This window comes from Podarcis erhardii (assembly GCF_964252035.2).
Source record: "Podarcis erhardii genome assembly, chromosome: 5".
NCBI lineage: Eukaryota > Metazoa > Chordata > Lepidosauria > Squamata > Lacertidae > Podarcis > Podarcis erhardii.
Window position 1 is genome coordinate 15,533,678 of NC_138509.1, and position 20,586 is coordinate 15,554,263.

General features: G+C 44.6%; 3 protein-coding genes across 6 annotated transcripts in view; 2 read left to right on the top strand and 1 right to left on the bottom strand.

Moving 5' to 3' along the window:
* VCL (vinculin) overlaps nt 1-3,135 on the top strand; it is an 88,191-nt gene extending 85,056 nt beyond the window's left edge. For 2 of the 4 annotated variants that reach the window (XM_081864238.1, XM_081864239.1), the window contains exon 22: nt 844-3,135. In XM_081864238.1, coding sequence (XP_081720364.1) covers nt 844-990 — 147 coding nt within the window. In that variant the 3' untranslated portion in view covers nt 991-3,135. The remainder of the gene's footprint in view (nt 1-843) is intronic. The other 2 variants (XM_081864240.1, XM_081864241.1) reach the window with 1 other exon arrangement.
* Nucleotides 3,136-3,295: 160 nt separating this feature from the next.
* AP3M1 (adaptor related protein complex 3 subunit mu 1) lies at nt 3,296-18,938 on the bottom strand. Its single transcript, XM_081864377.1, has 9 exons — nt 18,798-18,938; nt 14,866-15,141; nt 13,690-13,861; nt 12,643-12,780; nt 11,461-11,546; nt 9,850-9,983; nt 7,479-7,686; nt 5,895-6,039; nt 3,296-4,195 (listed from the first exon to the last, which is right to left on the bottom strand). The coding sequence occupies exons 2-9, from the start codon at nt 15,136-15,138 to the stop codon at nt 4,095-4,097; spliced, it is 1,257 nt and encodes a 418-aa protein (XP_081720503.1). The 5' UTR covers nt 15,139-15,141; nt 18,798-18,938; the 3' UTR covers nt 3,296-4,094.
* Nucleotides 18,939-19,338: 400 nt separating this feature from the next.
* ADK (adenosine kinase) overlaps nt 19,339-20,586 on the top strand; it is a 199,744-nt gene continuing 198,496 nt past the window's right edge. Inside the window, exon 1 of the mRNA XM_081864403.1 lies at nt 19,339-19,497. Within this exon, the coding sequence (XP_081720529.1) occupies nt 19,436-19,497 (62 nt within the window). The 5' untranslated portion in view covers nt 19,339-19,435. The remainder of the gene's footprint in view (nt 19,498-20,586) is intronic.

Sequence of the window (20,586 nt, forward strand, 5' to 3'; positions counted from 1 at the left end):
CCCAGACCTCCCCAGGGCTCTTCTTACAGATGCATGTTGTTCTTTTTTTAGAGTAAGGCAAGTAGGTGGGCATCCGTCTCTCAAGGATGCTTTTGCTGAGATTGCTGCATTGCAGTGGGTTGGACTGGATGACCCTCGGGGTCCCTTCCAACTCTACAATTCTATGAAATACTTTTGCAAAGCTAGTTGCAGAGGGGTTAGAGCAGAAGCTGAATGTACATCCCATGAACTTGTCTCTCAGCACTCTTTTAACTCTGTTGGATGTGAATGTCCCAATCACTGCCAGCCCAGTCGGAGATCACTATGTGCAGCTAAGAGCTGTATTGGCACATATAGGGCAAAACAGTTGGAACCTACAGCTGGCATTTTCCAGAAGAGTCTATGGCAAGGTATTTGATGTGGTCTCCCCCCACCCCCACCCCGATGTTGCTGCACTCCAGCTCCTATTAGGGAGCACAGGGAGGCTGAGTGGAAAATTCCACTAAAATAAAAACATCTCTGTCAGATGTTTGCATACTTGGTGTCATTTGGGCTGTGCGTGGTGCTTTAGAATCATGATTTTCAGGTTGGACATTGGATTGACACTGTTAAAGCACACAGCTTGTCTTCAGATGCTCCCCCCCCCCCTTGATGAAAAGCCAGATTTAAAATATTAGCATGAAGTTCTTGAGACCTTGTTAGATGCCCACATACTAGAATGGGCTTGCTGCCAGTTCAGCCTCTTTTGTTGATGCTCTTTATTCTAAAAATGAACCATGCCTCTCAGGTTGTCATCTGAAAATGCCTGTGTGGTTTTTATGTTGTTGTTTTTAAAGTGCTTTCAAACAACTCTCTCTTCTGCAGGCCACGGAGATGTTGGTTCACAACGCCCAGAACCTTATGCAATCTGTCAAGGAAACAGTTCGGGAAGCTGAGGCTGCCTCCATTAAAATAAGAACAGATGCTGGATTCACTCTACGCTGGGTCAGGAAAACTCCTTGGTACCAGTAGAGCGCTGCCTTTCCCCTAAGCATATTTTTTTTAATAGAAAACCCCCTTGTTGGAGCAAAGAGAATTCTGTAAACAGCCAAAAGGTGCTTGAGCGATTAAAACTAGCCCCCTCCCCTGGAACTCCCTCTCTTAAGGGCTTTCATAAGTGTGCTGAGCTACCTTTGGTATCTAACCTCACCACAATTAGCTTCCACAACGACAAGCTTTTCTCTCTTTGCTTTTGAGGGTTTTTTATATCTCCCGTTTTCATGAACTCTGTAACCTCAGTTGCCCCTCCCTGTTCTGCAGCATATATTCCAGTGGTTTTCTAGGAGAGGCAGTATATGCAGATTTCACTTTAGCATGGATGAAAACTCTGGGAAGCTGGTTTGCTTAGCTGTTTATTGTGAGGGACAATCAGAAGACAGAACAGTCCAGCACTTCCGTTTTCTGCTCCCTTTCCTCTAACTTTTTAAAAAACCAGTGTGTTACTGAGTTTGTTTCATTTCTTTCAAAAGTTTTCCCTTGCTGTAAGGGAAGAGGTGCTGTGCTCAAAAGCTGCTGCTCGTTATTCTGCCCAATAGTGATCTCAAAGCCATCAAAATCTGGGAGTAGCTGCCAGCCATTAGTCAGTTCAACACCTTATTGGTGATGAAACTGACCACTAATAAACATTTGGAGAATTTAATTGAGAGGGAGCAGGGAAAGATTATGCAGTATCCCTTACTCTTTGGCCAGGAACAAAACAGCTGGGAGAGTTTCAAATTATATTTCAGCCTGTTCCCACTGGCATGAGGCTATGTCTTGCTTGTCCTCCCTGTCCTTTTTTTAAAAATTGTACCCATAGGACAAAAATGTGTGTTTATATCAGGTTTTGTTTTGATTATCCTGCTTGCTTTAGCAGCGGAACAGTTCTTTCTCTGTTCTAGCCAATCACCATTGGGATGTGTTGGAGAAGGTACGAAAGCAGAACGTCTCCTATGAGGTAACACAAATAATGATCACTTTGGGCTTTTACACAGTGAAACACTCCTCAAATCCAGTGCTCATCAGTTGAATCGGCTGGCAAATGGAATGTTCTCTTTCAACCATGGTAGGGAAACTTAGGATGCTTAGTGCTGAAGTAGTATGACTTTATTTTCGTACTGATCTACACACCGTTGTCTTCCGCAGTTGCATAGAGCAGATAATTTAGGGCCCCGTGCATCAGAGATACCTCTCGCAGAAGCGCCACTGACACTAATGAAAGAGCACCTCTTGTCTTTTGCAGGGCGATGTTCCTGCGCAAATCACTAGTCCTACTTCTGAATTGCTTGTGTATTTGCCAATAAATTATGTACTGATGCTGCAGTGCCCCTATGCTGTCACGCAACAGAGGTTCATGCTCAGGAGACCTATAGAAGTGCTTAAGAGGCGGCACTTGTTTACCTGCTAAAAGTTTCTTTAAACTTAACTTCTGTGCCCCCTCTTTCTGGTGCAATTTAAAAGGGAATTTTATTTTAAAACCCAGAAATGACCTTTTAATGACTTCTTTACAACTGCCTAGAGCAAGGGAATTTGCTTGCCCACCTTTTCCTGAATACTTAGTGACTGCGCGGTACTCAAAATTGTCACATAGGTTTCTGGCAATAAGTAGCCACAACCAGAAGATGAAAGGGAACATCACAGCCTTAGTCTGGATGCCTTGTTGCCTTTGCTTGGTTTGCATGAACTCAGCAGGAAGAGGAGACTTTGAATGTCTTTTACCAACATATAGTCCAGCCTTTTCATCACGAGCTTTTAAAATCATCACCATTTAATAGCTTGACTTTGTATTAATGCAATATTACTAATGCCTTTAATTACATGACGGTTTATACCAAAGACTGCTTTTTGTTAAGGAATGTTTGAAGGAAAGCTCTGACTCATATTTGCCTTGGATATTTCTTTAGAATGTTTTACTAAGTTCTAAAGTCTTTTATAGAAATTAATATCCTCCACACTTTATGCAATTTATGCTTTCCTGAACACTTGTTCATCAGACCTAAGATGAAGCAAACTTGAATGTCAGTTGGGAGCATTTTGCCACTAAATACCTTGTTTATAAACCAGAATTTTGTTGTATATGCTAATATTTTCAACCTTCTTTGTTCTGTTCAAACAAAATAAAATGCATTTGTATAAAAAGTCCACTTAGGTCAGTATTTTCAGGTTTGAAGGGGAAATGACTTTGCTCATTGAATATAGACTGTTTGGCACAGTAGCGCCAGCACTAAATGCACAACCTTTTAACGAAAGCTCATTGTGTACGCATTTCAGTAACTCAATTAACCGAATGACCAGGCAGTACAGCTGAATTCCCTTTTATTTCATTACAAATAGTACAACCTTGTTAAGCTGCTCTTGAGGTTTGCATGGCACAAACAAATTGCGTAGAGGGGAAAAAAAACTTTCCAAAGTGGTGGCACCTATTGGGACAATGCAAAGACTCCACTACCATACATTTTTCACCTTCAAAGTAAAGCAAGTTGTAGAAAATCCAGAATTGGCTACAGATTGTCTGCTGAATACACAAGCTTGTAAGGCAAAAAACAGTTTAGGTTTGAAAGGCAGCATGTTGTAAACATTGCAGGGAAAGCCTTGTTCGTACCACTGAAGATCCCTCTGGCCAGAGGACTGTGCCCTCTGCCCCCCCCCCTTTTGTTTCTGAATAGGACTTAGAAAGTGACATGCCCTAATAATCTTTCCAACAGGCTATAAGAAGAATGTCAGTTACCTTCAGCGATGTCCCAAAGTGTGTGTCCAAATGTTCCTGCATTCCTCTTGTGCTTTGGTAGTATGCTTGGCAGTGTAACGTATTAGCTGGCTCTGCAGACAGTCCTCAGTTGCAATCACAAGTCATTTAACCCATCAGCCCACAAAAGGGAACTGTTACAGAAAAGTTAATTTCAAAGCCATATAGAAAGACCTATTTAAACTATGATTTAATTTGAAGAGGTGTAGTGCATGGGAATGAGTCTAATCAAGAGGAACTGTTAAAACTGGCATCTAGTGTAACTGGAGTCACCGAGTCTCCCCTCAACTGGGGTGGGGGAATCCCAAGAAAACCCAACATTGATCTGCCAAGAAAGCAGGGATCTCGAGTCTCATGTTCGCACTTGGAATTTCCCTGCTTTTGTGATGTACTTCACACCTTTAAACGGTTTGTACTTTTCTCCGTACATGTCAAGGCGGTTTACTTTTAACCCTGAAATAAGGAACAAGATAGGTTTTAGGGACACAATCTTTAAACAGAGTCCAACTCTTACAACGGAGGAACCCCCTCATGAAAAAAATCTGTTCAGCACAAGTACTGACAGCAAGTCAGTCCTTCAGAGTAGCCAGTTTCCCAATTTATAGGGGATATAACTTGGAATGAGCTTTATTTCCCCAAGCTGGTGCCCTTCAGTTGTTGGATACCCATCAGCCATAATCAGCGGTAAAAGATAATGGGTATCGTTGTCCAAAATAACTAGAGAGCATCAGCGTGGGAAAGGTCAACTGGGTATGTGTCAATTTCAGGTTACAATTCTGCACCATGAACAGCTGAATTTGTTCAAATTAGCCCCCTTTTGCTAGTCATGGAGATAGATGCTGCTATTATTCATTGCATTTGTCGCTTGCTATAAAAAATGCCACACTGTAACTTAGTTACTAAAACATGCAGAATTCAAAACATCACATAGAGAAAATGTTGTCTATAAGTGCTCATCTTGCAATATTATAGAGGGTCAAATTCTGAACCACCCCACTAAAATATGAACATGGTAGAACGTTAAGCAGGGCTCTGAGGCCACCCACAGCCCTTTAGGCAGTGGCAATCTTCAGCCACTTCTGAGACTTTTAAGATTTCAGCAGGCATCAGACATTTGCTATCTTCATAGCTATAAGGGGGAAAAACACTCTTTATGGTGGATGCCAAGATTGTGCCCCAAAGCCCAGTTCTGCAGTCAGCAAAACAGACAGCTCCTTCCTCTAATAGCAAACCTGGGTGACTGATTATCGACAGGACTGGAGCCAAAATGGGACTGCTAAGGAACAAGGAGGCCGGGTCAATGTGTTCAGATGAACTCTGCAGTATGCAGAAATGCAAAACTTAATTAAAGTTCAAAAGGGGGCAAACCCCACCCAAGAAGAGCCCAATGAAGACTGAGTGTGCTCACCGACCTTTGGGAGATGGGAAGTGCCAAATAGGCCACCCTCTGCACCACCCCTTTCCTAACTATGCAGCTCTTAGTATTCTGGAGAAGGAGTGGCTGGTGCCTTGAAAAGGAACATTCCTCCTGGTGGACAAACTGCAGTATTTTTGCAGGTCCCACAGTCTATACAGACTACTGAAATGCCATTTGTGGCAGATAAGAGGTAGAGGGGGCGGCCTTTATTGCAGGAGATAGGGTGGATACTTTTAGATACTGATTTAAATCAGATTTTTATTTCTATTAAGAAAAGCTCCAGCTGCAGCAGGTTTCTCAAAAACAGCCCAGTGGTTTCAGAATTAAACCCAAACTTCACGCAAACATTATCTCCTTATAAAAGTACTTTTTCCTCCGTAAAACACATTTTACGTCATCATACAGTACAATCTCTCTTGTATGAGAGAAAGTGGTGGTGGTGGGGAGCTGGTGAGAGCTACATCTGTTTTGCAGTTTGCTCAATTTCCTTGCAGTTTGCTGCCCCTTCTGTTTGTCCCATCGCATGGTGAGAAAGCTAGTCCCTCTCCTGCTTCTTGGCTGTGCTTGTGAGCTGAAACTCAGGAACTGGCCCATCTGCCTAAGCATGTCACCTTCAAGAACTGAAATATGCTACTGAAGTCTTACGTTCACCCCAACCTGCTGCGTGTTCCCTGAAGTTTGGGAGAGAAATTCAACGCTAAGTCCTGCTCCAGGCCAATGGGATAAGCACCTTACCTGAAATAGCCAGCTGCTGTATCTTGAACTGAACATTCAGGTTGGGGTTTTCTTCTGGCTTGGGCGCTCCAGACTGCAAATTCACCAACCCTTTAAGGCTGGGCAGCTTCTGAGGGGTGATTTTGCCAACATCCCATGTTAACACCTAAACAACAAACAGTAGTGGTAACAGTGCCTTTCCAAACTGCTTTTCCTGTGAACAAAGTCAACACTGTCACCCGCATATTATAGTGTGCATGTCCTGAAGATGAGATTTAAATAACTGGCTAAGGCACCCTGTCCTGTTTGAACCGGCTTGCGGCTTTCTCGCGATGAAGCAGCTGCTCTTTCAAGCAGGGGAAAAACAGAGAAAACTGTTTCGCAAAAGCTGGACAGGATACACGCTAAAGGCCTGGCTGAGGATCCTGAAGCAAACAGCTTTGTTGCTGCTAGCAAGCTCTTAACCTACATTTCTAAACCAAAAAGCAACAGAAACAAGGGAAAGAAAGCAACAGAATATTCTTCCACTTGGGGCTCTTTCCAAGAACGAGCCTGATCCTCACCCCCTAACCCTGTTTGCTTGGAAGGAATTCTTTGTTTGTTTGAGCAGGATTTACAAGGGCTCATGTGCATGAATGCAGCCTCACACCCTAATCCTATCCATGTTTACTCAGAAGTAAGCCTCACAGTTCAGTTGGATTTACTGCTAAATCGGGTACTTGGGACTGTAACCTTAATAGGAGAAGCTGAGGGAGAAAAGCTGGCCAGAAACATTTGTTTCAGTCGAGGCAAATGGAATGCAAAATAACTACCCTAATTAATATCCATTTGAGGACATTCGTGCACAATAAGCAATCTTTGGGTTTTATTCTGCACCCAGCTGTTTTTGCAATGTTTCTGGCAAGCAAAGAAATCAGCAGAAAAATGAGGAGTCAGTGGGATGTACAGGGAAGACGATGGTCACGAGGCCTTACCCTTTCGAGTGAAAGATTTACAGGACTCCAAATTCTGTGCAATTCTCGAGTGTCATTAACCTGGCTATTTCTAATCATTTGCTCGAGAACCATGAGCCAGGGCTACACTTGCAACATCCCTGTGTTAGGTAAGTGTGTGTGTGATGACAGGGCATTTAGCTCACACTGGCAAGGCTGTATTCAAGTAAAGCAGTTGTGTGAAACAGCAAGAAAAGCTCAAGTATCAGGCGTGAGCTTGTATCCTAGGCTGCCGATTTCCACTTGCGCAATGGAACTTTTCCCTTATCTCCTCTCCTCTGAAGCCCACCCCCCATGCACTCCCTGGATGGAGATTTTGGGGGATGCACAGGGAGAAGGGAGGAAGTGGGGGTCCTGTTGCATAAGCAGAATGCTGCTTGCACAGTGCTGAATACAACCCAAAGGTGTCTTGTCACGTGTTCCCAGCATCCCATAAGGCAGTCGAAGGTGAGCACACTTAAGCAGAGATTAGAGAAGGTCAAGTGGCCATATGAATTGGTCCAATGCTCCGTTACACATGGCAGCATCACCCCCTTTTCATTTCATTGGAGCAAGCCCCTCTAAATTATACAAAAGGTGGGTTATAGAACCCACAGAGGACAACAGGACTTACTTTGGTGACAGGATCAAACGTGTGGTTGCCTTGTGTGGCTGTAAGGTTCACGTTGAGCACCGCTTTTGGCATGTGAACGGTCATGAGGACTCCTTCCACCGTCTTCCCCATGTTCTGTTTGGGCCCAATTGTGACATCGAATCTTCCCGAAGATGAGTTGTCCTTGAAGCCAATCGCATGCTTCACGTATACTGGGATGGCCACCAAACTATACATTCAAAAAGGAGATTAAATGCAGTCATTAACCGTGTGGACACATATCAAATATGAGATGCTGTTTTACACACTGGGAAGTGGAGGCTTGTCAATGAATGAAGGCAAGTGGTCAGAACAGTGAACTCCTGGTTCTGCTTCCACTCCCTAGATAGCTCAGTTGGTTAGATCATGGTGCTGATAATGCCAAGGTTACCAGTTCGATCCTCCATAAGGGACAGCGGCATATTCCTGCATTGCACGGGGTTGGACTAGATGATCCTCAGGGTCCCTTCCAACTCTACAATTCTATGATTCTCTCTCCCTGTATTATAAATCAAGCCCAAATCTAGTTTGCCTTACAGCCCCTCCACTCTCTTTCCCACCCAGATCTAAGGCATGTCTGCAGCTATGAGTTGGGCCAAACTTATTCAGGGACAGCCCCATGGAAGCCATGCTTTCCACAAAGTCCCAAGCAGCCCCTTGCAAGGTTGTGTTGGCATGGATGTTAGAATTCCCTAGGACAACCAAACTAGGTGTCTCCAGCAGAACATCTGTCACCACCTGAAGCAGCTCAGGGAGAGAATCGTTGGTGCAGCGGGGAGGTCAGTACACCAAAAGGAATCTCATATTGCCCCAATTGCCAAACTTTGACAACATGCACTCAGAAAACTGGGTCTTCCCAATAGGACACCTGATGCAAACTAATGACTTCCTAAAACCCACTGCAACCCCCCTCCCCAGCCATATGACCTGGGTTGCTGTGCATAAGAGAAACCTGGTGGACAAGCAGCAGCAAGAACAGGTCCATCTGCCTCATCCAAACAAGTCTCTGTTACACATGCCAGGTCAAGTCCTCCATCCACGATCAAGTTGTGGATGACAGTGGTCTTGTGAATCATTGACCTGGCATTGCACAGCAGCACCTTAGGGTCATGTAGGTCTCCCTTGTTGATTCCAGTATCCTTCTGGTCAAGGCCAGACCTGGAGGCCGGGATAGTCTTCAAACAACGACTAAACCTGCCTCCTCAGCAATGACGTGGTCTGGTCCTAGCGTAACTCCTCCTCCTACCCGTGATCACTAAGACCAGGTGTCCCAGTGCATCCCCCACTGTGGAACCTGCCCCAGCCATTCTGCTGGCTGGGGCCCACTCCCAGGCAGCCATGACCTTCTCCCCTTCGGAACAGAGTATGCTATACAACTATGCAATAAATCAATAAAACAGTTGAAACTAATAATAAGAAACACAATTTACAGTTATACTAAATGGACATGAGAGATTGCCGCAAGACTACTACTAGACAAACTCCTAGACAAATGGCTTTGAATCTTGGAAATGTTCTGCCATAGAACTGTTCCACATAGCTGGTGTTGGCTTACTAACAGATTTCCCTGCTTTTTAAAATAACAACAAGAGGAGTTTGTCTCAGTGACTGCCATCCACCTCCCTGAGTAACCCACATACATGCCATGGAGGGTGGCAATGGCAGTCACCAAAAGAACCTCCATTACTGTTACGAGAAAAAGCCAGCCACTCCTACCACTGGTGAAAAAAATCCTAACCTCTAAAAATAATTTACACCTAACCCACCCTCATTTGACAACAGGTGAATGGGTATGTGAACTGGAGAGAGCGTGTCATTTTCTTTGGATCTGATATCCTGCTTTATCACTACCCTAAGGAGTCTCAAAGCGGCTCACAATCTTCTTTCCCTTCCTCCCTTCCAACAAACACTCTGTGAGTGGGGCTGAGAGACTTCAGAGAAGTGTGACTAGCCCAAGGTCACCCAGCAGCTGCATGTGGAGGAGCGGGGAATCGAACCCAGTTCACCAGATTACGAGTCCACCGCTCTTAACCACTACACCACACTGGCTTTCATCAACAGTGTAAACTGGCTTTCAGCAAACTATGGGATCCTCATAACAAAACCACTTCTGAGTCTGTGGGTAGGGATTTGCCTAATTTTTTGCACACAGAGATGCTCAGTTTTTGTTAGGCACAGAAATAAGCAGCAATATTAGCCTGTGTTTCTAAGACCTGTCTTAGAAACTATGCAGGTTACAGAAAGGTATCAGCATGCATACGGCACCAACGAAAAGATTAGAGTTTAGCAGGATCGTGGATGACAGCAAAGACAACTGTGGTGTATATACACAGCCCCTCATCTTCAGACTTACTTTTGTGAGCTGACCCGATAGGAAATCAATCTGAAGTTTCCATCTGGGGGAATGAAGGAGAGCACTCTTTCCGACTCCCAGCGCTTGAATCGAATACAGGGGTGAAAGCTCACATCATCCAGGAGTCTTGGATTCTATAGAAGGTGAATCAAGATAAACACTTTCTCCGTCATACTAATTATTGACTAGATGACCTAAGGGTTCTTTCCAACTTTACAGTTTTAGGATTTCATTATTCATCCTGGAGCATCACAATGTTTTTCTCTCATATTCATTAGAATACATTGATCTTGGCAAATCTAGAGATTTTCAAAACCTGGCCCACTTAAACTCACTGCCTTGGTATTTGGCACTGTCACTGTCATGTGCCAACTAGTAAGGTTTTTGGAAGATAGGAGGAGACAATAGCTGCAAGCCTATGCAAACTAATTTAGGGTTAAGTGGGACTTTCTTTTGAGTCAACATGAATAGGATTGCACTAGCTAATGATTAATGCTATGCTTCAACTCTCAAGAGCCAACATCTATCCCTCGCGTTCATTTGTGTATAAAACACACAAACAAACTGTGATCGACCTGAGTCCCTCTGTGTCACATAATACACATATTTGCCTCCTCCTCACCTTCAAGGTGATTCCTGGCGTTTATAATAGACTCATTCCCTGAATGCAGCTTGCAAGTGCTTCAGTTAGCCTTTGCCGGTGGATCCCCCCTAGGCTGTTACTCATTTCCTTCCCAAGTTATTTTCTCCTTTTTTTTCTGGGCACTTCATGGAGCCCCAAAGTGACTCTCTGTACACAACTGTGCACGTTGGTGCTTAAATAAATGAATAATAAATACTCACTGCCTTTCATATATTTTCCCTTCTTTAATGAACTTACTGCATTTAGAATTTGAGGAACAGCAGGATTCTCTGCCACCCAGGGACAGGGCTCCCTCCACACTGCCCTGACAGCTTGAAATACAGTACCGGTTTTAAGTTAACAGGAGGTAGGGGGAAAAGCAGGCTGATGCTTGAGTGGTGCAGACTGGGAGCTTAGACGGCGGTCCCCTTCTCATGGGTTGAATAATCTAGATCATGGGTACTTCACTCACCCAGATTTAGGCTGGCCAGAGCGACCAGAAGCAACAGTAACAAGGCAAAGGACACACTGCTGGGAGTCTGTCCCAACAGTGCTGGGATAGTGGATCCCTCTCTTGCACAATTATTTTAAGTCCTCTCATTCACTGTTATTTAAGGCAGGGATGGGGGGACCTTTGGCCCATAAGCCTGATTAACCCCAGCTGGGCCTCAATTTATATTGCAAACCAACCTGTCATCACTGGATGAAGTATAGAAATTACTAATAGTAATTTGGGTAGTTTCCCCACAAACCATGCCCATCTGCTCCCACACCTGATATCATATACCTACATGGCTACAAAAGACCAATCAGGAACCAAAGTGAGATCTTGACTGTTTCTTTCCAAGCGGAACTCGCTGACAACACCAATCAGCTGCTTGAGGATCCACGATTGTACGGAGGGTTCTATTTGCGTTCAGGTGAATGCAGACCTCTACTACTATTTAGAAGGAATATGCACACACACTATAAACGAAAACTCGACTTACCATAAAAGAAAGTGAAAGATCAGGCATCCCCGAGAGTTTGATGCAGGCATCAATGACCCCTTGAATTTCTGCAAAGACTGTGGAGCCTGGCAGCGAGGAAGGAAAGATCACAGAGCGATCTCTTAAAAGAGGATTATCAGCAGATCACACCTTAAGGAGTCATTTGCACCATGCAAGTGAATAAACTACCGTATTTTTCGCTCTATAAGACGCACCAGAGCACAAGACGCACATAGTTTTTGGAGGAGGAAAACAAGAAAAAACATATTCTGAATCTCAGAAGCCAGAACAGCAAGAGGGATCGCTGTGCAGTGAAAGCAGCAATCCCTCTTGCTGTTCTGGCTTCTGTGATAGCTGCGCAGCCTGCGTTCGCTCCATAAGACGCACACACATTTCTCCTTACTTTTTAGGAGGGAAAAAGTGAGTCTTATAGAGCAAAAAATACGGTAATTTAATGTGCTTCAGGCAGACTTCAGTTCATTGGATATTATTTGCCCTGGGGCTATGTTTTTGAATTGCCACAACAACTGAAGATGTTTTTTAGCAACTGTGGCATAGCTGCTAGAAGAACAAGCTGTGCCTTTTCCAAATCTTGTTCCTCCCATGACCTCATTAAGCGGTCTTAAGAAAGTCATTCAGTTTCAGCCTTGGCCCCTTATCTACAACATGTGAGTAGTTAATATTGACATTACAACAACCCTGTAAAGTAGGTTTACAGTGGTGCCTCGCAAGATGAAATTAATCCGTTCCGTGAGGCTCTTCGTATAGCGGTTTTTTCGTCTTGCGAAGCAAGCCCATTGACAGTTAGCGGATTAGCACTATTAGCGGTTTAGCGGCTTTTAGTGGATCAGCTGATAAGCGGCTTAGGGCTTGGGGAAAGGGAAAAAACCCCGCAGGAACTCGCAAGACATTATTGTCTTGCGAAGCAAGCCCATAGGGAAATTTGTTTTGCGAAGCGCCTCCAAAACGGAAAACCCTTTCGTCTAGCGGGTTTTCCGTCTTGCGAGGCGTTCATCTTGCGGGGCACCACTGTACTAAGATATCAAATTTCACTGAGCACTTCAAAATCCAAGCTACGATATAAAAGATATTACTGAAAACTATTTGTGAAGCACTACCCCAGCTCTAACTCTTCCATTTCACTCTGCCAAGGATAAGAACACACATTTGAAAGCCTCGTACCAGATTTGTCTATAATGGCATCTATTTCTTCAATCACATCGAAGTAAGCTTCATTGTTGGTGTACTTTACTCCTGCTCTTCTCCAGGGAATGTTTGACAGCTGCCCGGTTGGAAGAGTATCACCCACATTGCTGCTGCCTTGGAAATACAAGAATAGCCAAAAGAAACCAGTAAGAAATCAATATCCTAAGAAAACAAAACCCCTGTCATACACACACACACACACACACACACACACACACACACAACACCACCTTCCTTACTGAATAACTGGAAAGTAGGCAACGTAATGCTGATTTTTAACAAGGGACTCAGGAAACTACATGCCAATTAGCTTAATATCTGTCCGAGGTAAACTGGTACAAAGCATACATTATCTTTAAAGGCACTGTGCACCAATTTCCCCAACGTGTATATGGACGAATAATCTTTGCAGAAGAATCAACAAGGAAAATCTTGCTTCAGCCAGGGCTGGGCGATATCTGGTTTTCAACATTGCGATATATAACCAGCTAAACATCTTGATATATCAAGGATGGAGCTATGTAGAGCATTGGCTGGCTTCATGGTGTTTCCCACTTTGTGATTTTTGCATAGCATGCACATACATCATGATTCATGATATATTGCCAGGTCAATATATATATATCGCCCAGCCCTAGCTCAGTGCCATCTGGAGTGATTTGAGAGTGTCAACAAGCAAGTGGATAGGCTGGTCTGGTAAATACTACATAGTTCTTTGACAGAGCCCCTGCAAAGCAAATGATGATGATGGATAAATTTAGCAGTCACGGAATAAGAGGTCTGGCCCTCTTTTGCAGGAGCAGCCAACAGGGCTGATGCAAATCTCATCAGCCCTAGCCAGTTTCTCAAAGGCGGAGGGCATGTTATCTGATCCTGCGCTCATAGCTCAGGAACTTAAGAAACATTCAAAGGTTTCTCTTCCTGAATTTGCACAAACCAACTTTTTTGGAGAAGCACAAAGTGGTCAAGCCTTTGATTTCAAGAGCGCTAAGAACTAGTTGGGTTTGGAAGCTGTCGTGGTACCTGTGATGGAGTTGACAACGGAGCGCAGGATCGTGGGAGGTTTAATGAGCTCTTTCAGGATGTTGGATTCTGTTGCCAGAGGAAAGCCATTGTCCAGCATTTCTTCAAGAAGCTCATAGACAATAACAACATTGTCTTTAATTGCAGTCTCTGAGCACTCTCCAAAGTAATCCTAAACCAAGCAGAGGATGCAAAGGAGGAGATTTATTCCAGTTAAAAGCTTTTCCTTCACCTAAAAAACATGTTATATTCAGCAACTGCCACAGCCTAATGCTCTGCAAGCTTTCTGAAGCACACTTAAGATGAACTGCTGAGTGCAGCAAAAGCAAGCAGACCTGATATTTTTTCTCCATTGCAATGCAATGGAGCAGTCCTTGCCAGAGCTGATGTCCACTTGTTTCCCTGCTCTCCTATGCTCAGATGGGACTGCAAAGAATTTTGACAGGTGGCCAGGGCAACCCACCTGTGACATTAGAGTGGCGCCTATAATTCTTAGGTGAGCTGCCTTTCCCATCTGTCAAAGTCTGCCACCCCTAATATAGACAGATGCTCCTCTTAGCAATAGCCCCTCTCAACAAAAAAAGCTAACTACCACTTTGTTTTTGTATTTGACTAAAATTATTTCTATTCTAGTTACCCACTTTCACCCACTCTGGGCTAATTCATTACATTACTAGTTAATTGTACAAAACAAAGCATTTCTAAAAGTTAAATGCTTGTTGTATATAAAAGTGGGAGAGGAATCCTCCAGGCCAGGCTTCCTCCAGATGTTTTGAGACTACAATTCCCATTATCCCTGACCACTGGTCCTGCTAGCTAGAGATCATGGGAGTTGTAGGCCAAAAACATCGGGAGGGCCAAGTTTGAGGAAGCCTGCTCCAGGCAAACAGGCCAGAGTGTGTGACAAGTGTATTTAAACGCAACTGAGCACCCTGTGGAATGCTCACATGGCTAAGATCAGGCATAGGCAAACTCTGCCCTCCCCATGTTTGGGGACTACAACTCCCATCATCCCTAACTAACCAGTGGTCAGGGATGATGGGAACTGTAGTCCCAAAACATCTGGAGGGCCGAGTTTGCCTATACCTGGCTAAGAACTTCCCCAAGGCCTGCAACTCGTAGGAATTAGACCTTCATTTTCCCCTCTGAAACCCTACAATTGCTCCACAGACTAACCTGAAAAGTGTCTGCTACACGGTGAAGGAATTCAATGACAAAGAGTGGCGGCACTTCTGTCTGTATGACAGACACAAAAAATATTTTATCCCGATAGATGCTGATGAGGTAGTGGTGAGGCGTGGAGATGACAGGAGGCACATTTTCAACATCGGCCGCTCTCTCCTGAGCTTCAAAGAAATAATCACACACAGATTGGCTGACAACGCTCTTCCAGTGCTTCTCCAAGAATATATCACCAGAACAGTTTATAAGAAACAGACTGTGGATCATTTTCTGTTGGAGACATATTCACACACATTAATGCAAATAAACAATGATTTTGGGCTGTTGATCTGCTCCCTCCCTCCCCCCCCCCGCAACTTTTGGGGAGCCATATACACTAGAAGAGGTAGCTCAGGCTACATATAAACGTAACTGCTGTGTGCTGTTTGGAAGAGGGTCAGTGGAAGAACCCATCCTTTGAAGCCCAGCCTCTGAAACTCAGAATTTTCTGCAAAGTAATCCAAGTTAGCAGTCAGGAAAAATTGCCTGCAGAGCTGCATCTGAAACAATTTGCAGACTAGCTAAATACCACTTGGCTGGAGTCAACGTATGGAAAGTCCTACGTTAAACTCACCAGAGGTTTTTATTTTATTTTTACGTTTACAAAATACCTAAGTAGTTTCTCATTATAGCCATTTTTACTGGTTTTTGAGAGTCATCTGGGTTCTACTGCCAGCTGCTTTTAAGCAAAGATAAACAAATCAAGAGTAATGGTAGCAGCCATTTTGAAGTGCCCCATTTATTTCCTAATGCATTATTATCTTTAATATGCCACTGTAAAAGGCGTTACTTAAATACTAAAAAGTGTGCTACCTGGTTTAATAAATTTGCTACTACTATCTACACAGCCGGTTTATGAAAGGTTTTTTCTAGCATTAACCACATGTTTTAAAGCTCCATGACAAGAGATTTTCCAGGAACCTAACAGGATGAAAGGAACACACCAGTTAGAAAATCTCAGCCTTGGGGAAAGTAGCAAGTCGTATTCTTTGTCTGCTAAGTCGACAAACCCCGTTTTTGCACAGACTTTCATTGATACAGTCTTCAGTGAAACTTCAATGGAACTTAGCTGGAGGAGGAAATGGTAATAGCTAGCCAGGCATAGCCTTTAGATTTTATTTGTGTATCAAATCAGAATTAGGCTCTGCAAGTAAATCTTCAAGAGACAACAAATTTCAGTAGCAATAGCAAAAGTTGCAGTTAATACTACTAACTTACAGAGCTTCAAAAGAAGGACCAAGGAAGTTCAAGAGGGATAGTTCAGAGAGTGATGGAGTAGATCTGGGGTGGGGGACCTCTGCCCCTCCAGATGTTATTCGACATAAGGAAGAACATTCTGACTGGAAGAGCTGTTTGACAGTGGAACAGACTCCCTTGGAAGGTTGTGGATGCTCCTTCCTTGGAGGTTTTTAAGCAGAGGTTGGATAGTTATCTGTCTTGTATGATCTAGTTAAGATCCCTGCATTGCAGGGGGTTGGACCAGTTGACCCTTGATGTCCCTTCCAACTCTACAGTGCTTTAATTCTATGACTCCAACTCCCTTTAGCACCAGCCAGCAGGGCCAATGGTCAGTGATTATGGGAACTGCAGTACAACAATATCTGCAAGCAGCGTTTGAAATTTTCCAGGCCTGGCTATTGGCCACTTGTGAGCAAATGAAAATACCTATGCACCAGGATGGTATCTGATATCTCCATCATCTGGAGGTGCATGCCTGGGAATCCTTGGATCTTGACTGTTTTCACACACTAATAACACCACTGTAGAATTCTGTTATAGTATATCTGCACAATCAGAATGAATTTCAGGAACCAAAAAGCTGTAGTGAAAAATACGACTTTTGAGCCATCTGGCCCCAAAATGGCAACTATGCATTCCGTTTTGGCAACTGTAACCCTGGTTTAAGGAGCCATTTGGTGCCTAGCTTTTTGGGGGTTGCTGGGAAACAGAGTTCAACAACATCTGGAAGGCTTGAGGCAAGTTCTTCACCTCAAGACTGTGTAAGCCTCAGGGCAAGTCAGTATCATCCCAAAAACACGCCCTATTGTTCTAGGCTGAACAGAAAATTCTACATGATTAATGTCTTTTTAATAGCTATCAATACATTACACAACCATTAATGTCTTTGGAAGATCTTTGCAATTTGCAACGCAATAACAGAGAGCTTCCTTTTCTGCCAGTAGCACTGATGAAAATGTTCATGGGCTTTTAAGGATGCTACCAATGAATTTTCAATTTTTCACATCTCAGTGATTTTTCTTGCTCCCAAATTATCTGCCAAAAGCTGGCTAGGTGTCATATGGTTATGACTGTCCTTCACTGGGATAGAAACTGAGATATAAAAGCTATTGCCCTGGTTGTACCAATGGAATGTGTAGAGGCCTTTTGCTTGTTTTGAAAGATTGCAAAGTTGAAAACGAATCTGACTCATGACATAGCATGGCAGCAAAAAAAACAGGACCACTGCAACAGGACCACTGCCCCAACTAACCCTTTGAGTCAGCAGAACTTGCCTTTTCAACTACCGTCCTGAACATTAGTTTATACTGAAAAGGAAATATGATATAATCCAGGATTAATTTAACAACTGTCAACATATTGGATGCCTATTTTGCACTCCTTACTAGGATCTGCCCACAGCAAGTGCTCCATTGCTCCTCTCCTAGTTACACTAAAGGCAAAGAAATTCAGCAGACAGCTGTATAGAGGTAGTGAAATAATTATGGAAACACCTTCCCAGTGCATTCCAGTGCCAACAGAATGAGCACCTTGTGCTTTAAACACAACACCATCCCCCAAAGCAGAAGCTACTTTTGACTTCAATTGCTATAACCCAGCCTAATATTTCATTGGGTGCTTTGTGCAGCATCCATACAGACAAGAGCACCCTTAATTCCTAAAAAGAGCTTCAGATGTGGAAGGGAAGGTGCTGGCAACACTCTGAATCACCCTCCTTTCTTTCCTATCTCTATAGTCCATCAGCTGTTCTGGTTTGTCAATTATCCAATAGCACAAACCATTGTTTGCATATCCATTTCAAGCTAGGGTTTCCAGTTCTGGATTGCTAGCCAGCTGCAAACTATAAATTGCCAATGGCCGCCACACAAACATGTAATTAAGATTCCTTAACCACTGCCTGGTGTGAAGTCTGATATGGACCGTTCAGATCTGCCTGTCCCTTGTTTGTGGGGAACCCAAACCCCTGAGGGTTAGCCAACACCAACCAATATTTGAAAGTCTGCAGGCCGGTTTGTGTAACAACAGTTAAGTTTATTTTATGGTACTGCTGGAGGAGGAGATGTATATGGGTGTTTGTTTTTGGTTTTTTTTTTTTTGGTCTTTTGCTTTTTACATCTTGCCACGCCTAAAGGACAAACAAGCATCTTCCAAATTACAAGGAAACAGCCCAGTTATTTCATTCACCTAGAACTTCAGCCCTCATGTAATTTAAGTTATATTGCTGCCATTAGCTCAACGGTGAACGTGCATGCAACCCTCGGGACCAGCTGTATTTCTCACGTCTCATTTCCCCACCCAAAACAAACCCGCAACAGTTGAAAATACCTCCAAATTAGTTCAGCAAAGGATTACAGAAGTGGCAGCAAGATTTCTAGCATTTCCAGAAATCGCATTTATTTTTACAAGCAGCCTGGACTCGAGAAATATCTGTTAGTTCTCTAACCAGCTGGTACCACCCAAAGAGTCACCGACAGCGCAAGCCTCAGCATGTCTACTCAGAAGTAAGCCCTATTGCATGCAGCGGGGCTTTCTTCAGGAAAGTAGGGGCGGGGGTCAGGGACTAAGCAGCCAGTTCAGTCTTAACCTCCAACTGAAACGTAACTACGCGCAACTAAGTGCCTTTACGCACGAACCTTCCACCAACTCACCCTCCAAGCGGAAAACTGACTCTAGAGCAGCAGGATCCGGCACAAGCCAAGCCACACAGCAGCAGCAGCGCTGGCAAAAAGATGGCTGCGAAGCCCTCCGATGGGGCCAGCCCCATCGCTAACCACACCCCGGCAGGGCGCCCTTGCAAACTGCCTGCACTGAAATGCAAGCCGCGGTTGGAAGAGGCCCGGGCGCCTGCCTCCCTAGAAATGTCCCTGCCATCTCCATTGCACTTCCTAGTCCAAAAAGAACCATGCATCCTCGCTCCGGAGTTTTGGAGCGCAGCGAACTTCGCTGGGCGCGTTTTCATCCTTAGCTGCAATTTTTTGGCTAACAATTCACCCAGGCGCAGAACTGGGAGTTGCATTATCGCCGGTCCTACCTGAAAATCTGGGGCCAAGTCTTTCAGCCTTTTTTATTTTTAAGCCCAGTGCCCGCGCATCCCCTCCGTTGCTGGATCAGGCATTCCGCCCAGCCTACCCTGCGCGCTTTCGTGCGTAAATCTCTCCCCGCCTCCTCTTGCTCCTCCTCCTCCTCCCCCCCTGCCGGCTTCCCAGAAAGGAACTGGGTGAATTCGCCTGCAAAATAAATAAATAATAGGAGCTGGGAGCAGCTTGCAGGCGGCCGCTGGACGAGCATGAAGATGGCAGAAGAGGCGCCCCAAGCCAAGAAGCAAAAGCTGGAGCCCATTCAGCTTAGGTAAAGAGAGAAAAGACGGAGGAGGGGGGGATGGGATCGTATCGACCGTAAGTTAGAGAAGCCTGGATCAAACGAGATGCCGATCACGCTCCCACCCAGCCCACCCTCGAGGCTCAGAGAGTAGTAGGGTGGTGGGAAGCGCCTGGCAAGGTCGGCCAGCGTTGCCTGATGGGCAAGGAAGGGGCATTTCGGTGCCATAAGTCCCATAGATGGCACGGGGCCCCGACTGCACCACGAGCGCTTACCCGCTGGCATGGTTTTTAGTGACCTCCTCCTGGAAGCAAAGGTTGGATTTATTTGGCAGGAGTCTGCATTGCCCTGAGCAGTCTGCCCTGAGCACGGCCCGCATTGCCCTGAAAGCGATCCTTTGCGCTTCAGGGAGCCGAGGGCCATTCTTCCTCTTGCACGCCGGCTAGGGTGATTTATTTGGATGCCCGAATAGGTTATTCGGGCTGTTTGTTTCCTCCTAACTCTCCCTGCCATTATTCTGGAACGTTTGACGGCGCAATGAAATCAGGAGGGGAAATGTTCTATTGTTCATACAAGACTAATGGCTGGGAAATCGGAGGCTGCGTTCGTGGTGTGTGCCATTTGATTTGTTTTTTGGTGACAGTTATGCGGTAGGCGTGTAGGGACTCGCTCGCTCCACGTGGCCTAATCGCGCACGCCTGGATGTCTGCTCTGGTGAACTTCTTGCAGCTGTGACCAAAGAGGAAGAAGCGTTAGCAAGAGGAGAACAGGGGAAGTTCAGGCTTGAGAGAGGTTATTTCACAGGGCAGCATCAAGGGTTCGCTCCACAAGTTTCCCCTCCGGGGCTACTTTAGACGTTACGGTTTGTGCACGGAATATACTGTAAAGGCACAAAGTGCAAAGTGAAGTTTGGTGGTAATAAACAAGTGTTTGCAAATGTGTGTGTTAATCAGACAGGGTTGTTACCATGGGTCCCAACTGCCTGCAGCTTCCTGTAAAATATACATTTGGCAGCAAGCAGTGTTAGAAACTCAGATGTATAAGCTAGGCATCTTATAGCTCCTTAAACCAAGGTTTCAGTTGCCAAAAAAGGAATGCCTAGTTGCCATTTTAAGGCAA

What these genes read in the sequence shown, in the direction of transcription:
- AP3M1 (XM_081864377.1), bottom strand. Translation starts at nt 15,138, where the DNA reads ATGATCCACAGTCTGTTTCTTATAAACTGTTCTGGTGATATATTCTTG. An exon ending in ATCTTTCACTTTCTTTTATG is followed by an intron (nt 9,984 to 11,460) that starts GTAAGTCGAGTT and finishes CACCTTCTATAG; the next exon opens with AATCCAAGACTCCTGGATGA. An exon ending in ACAGCAGCTGGCTATTTCAG is followed by an intron (nt 4,196 to 5,894) that starts GTAAGGTGCTTA and finishes TCCTTATTTCAG; the next exon opens with GGTTAAAAGTAAACCGCCTT.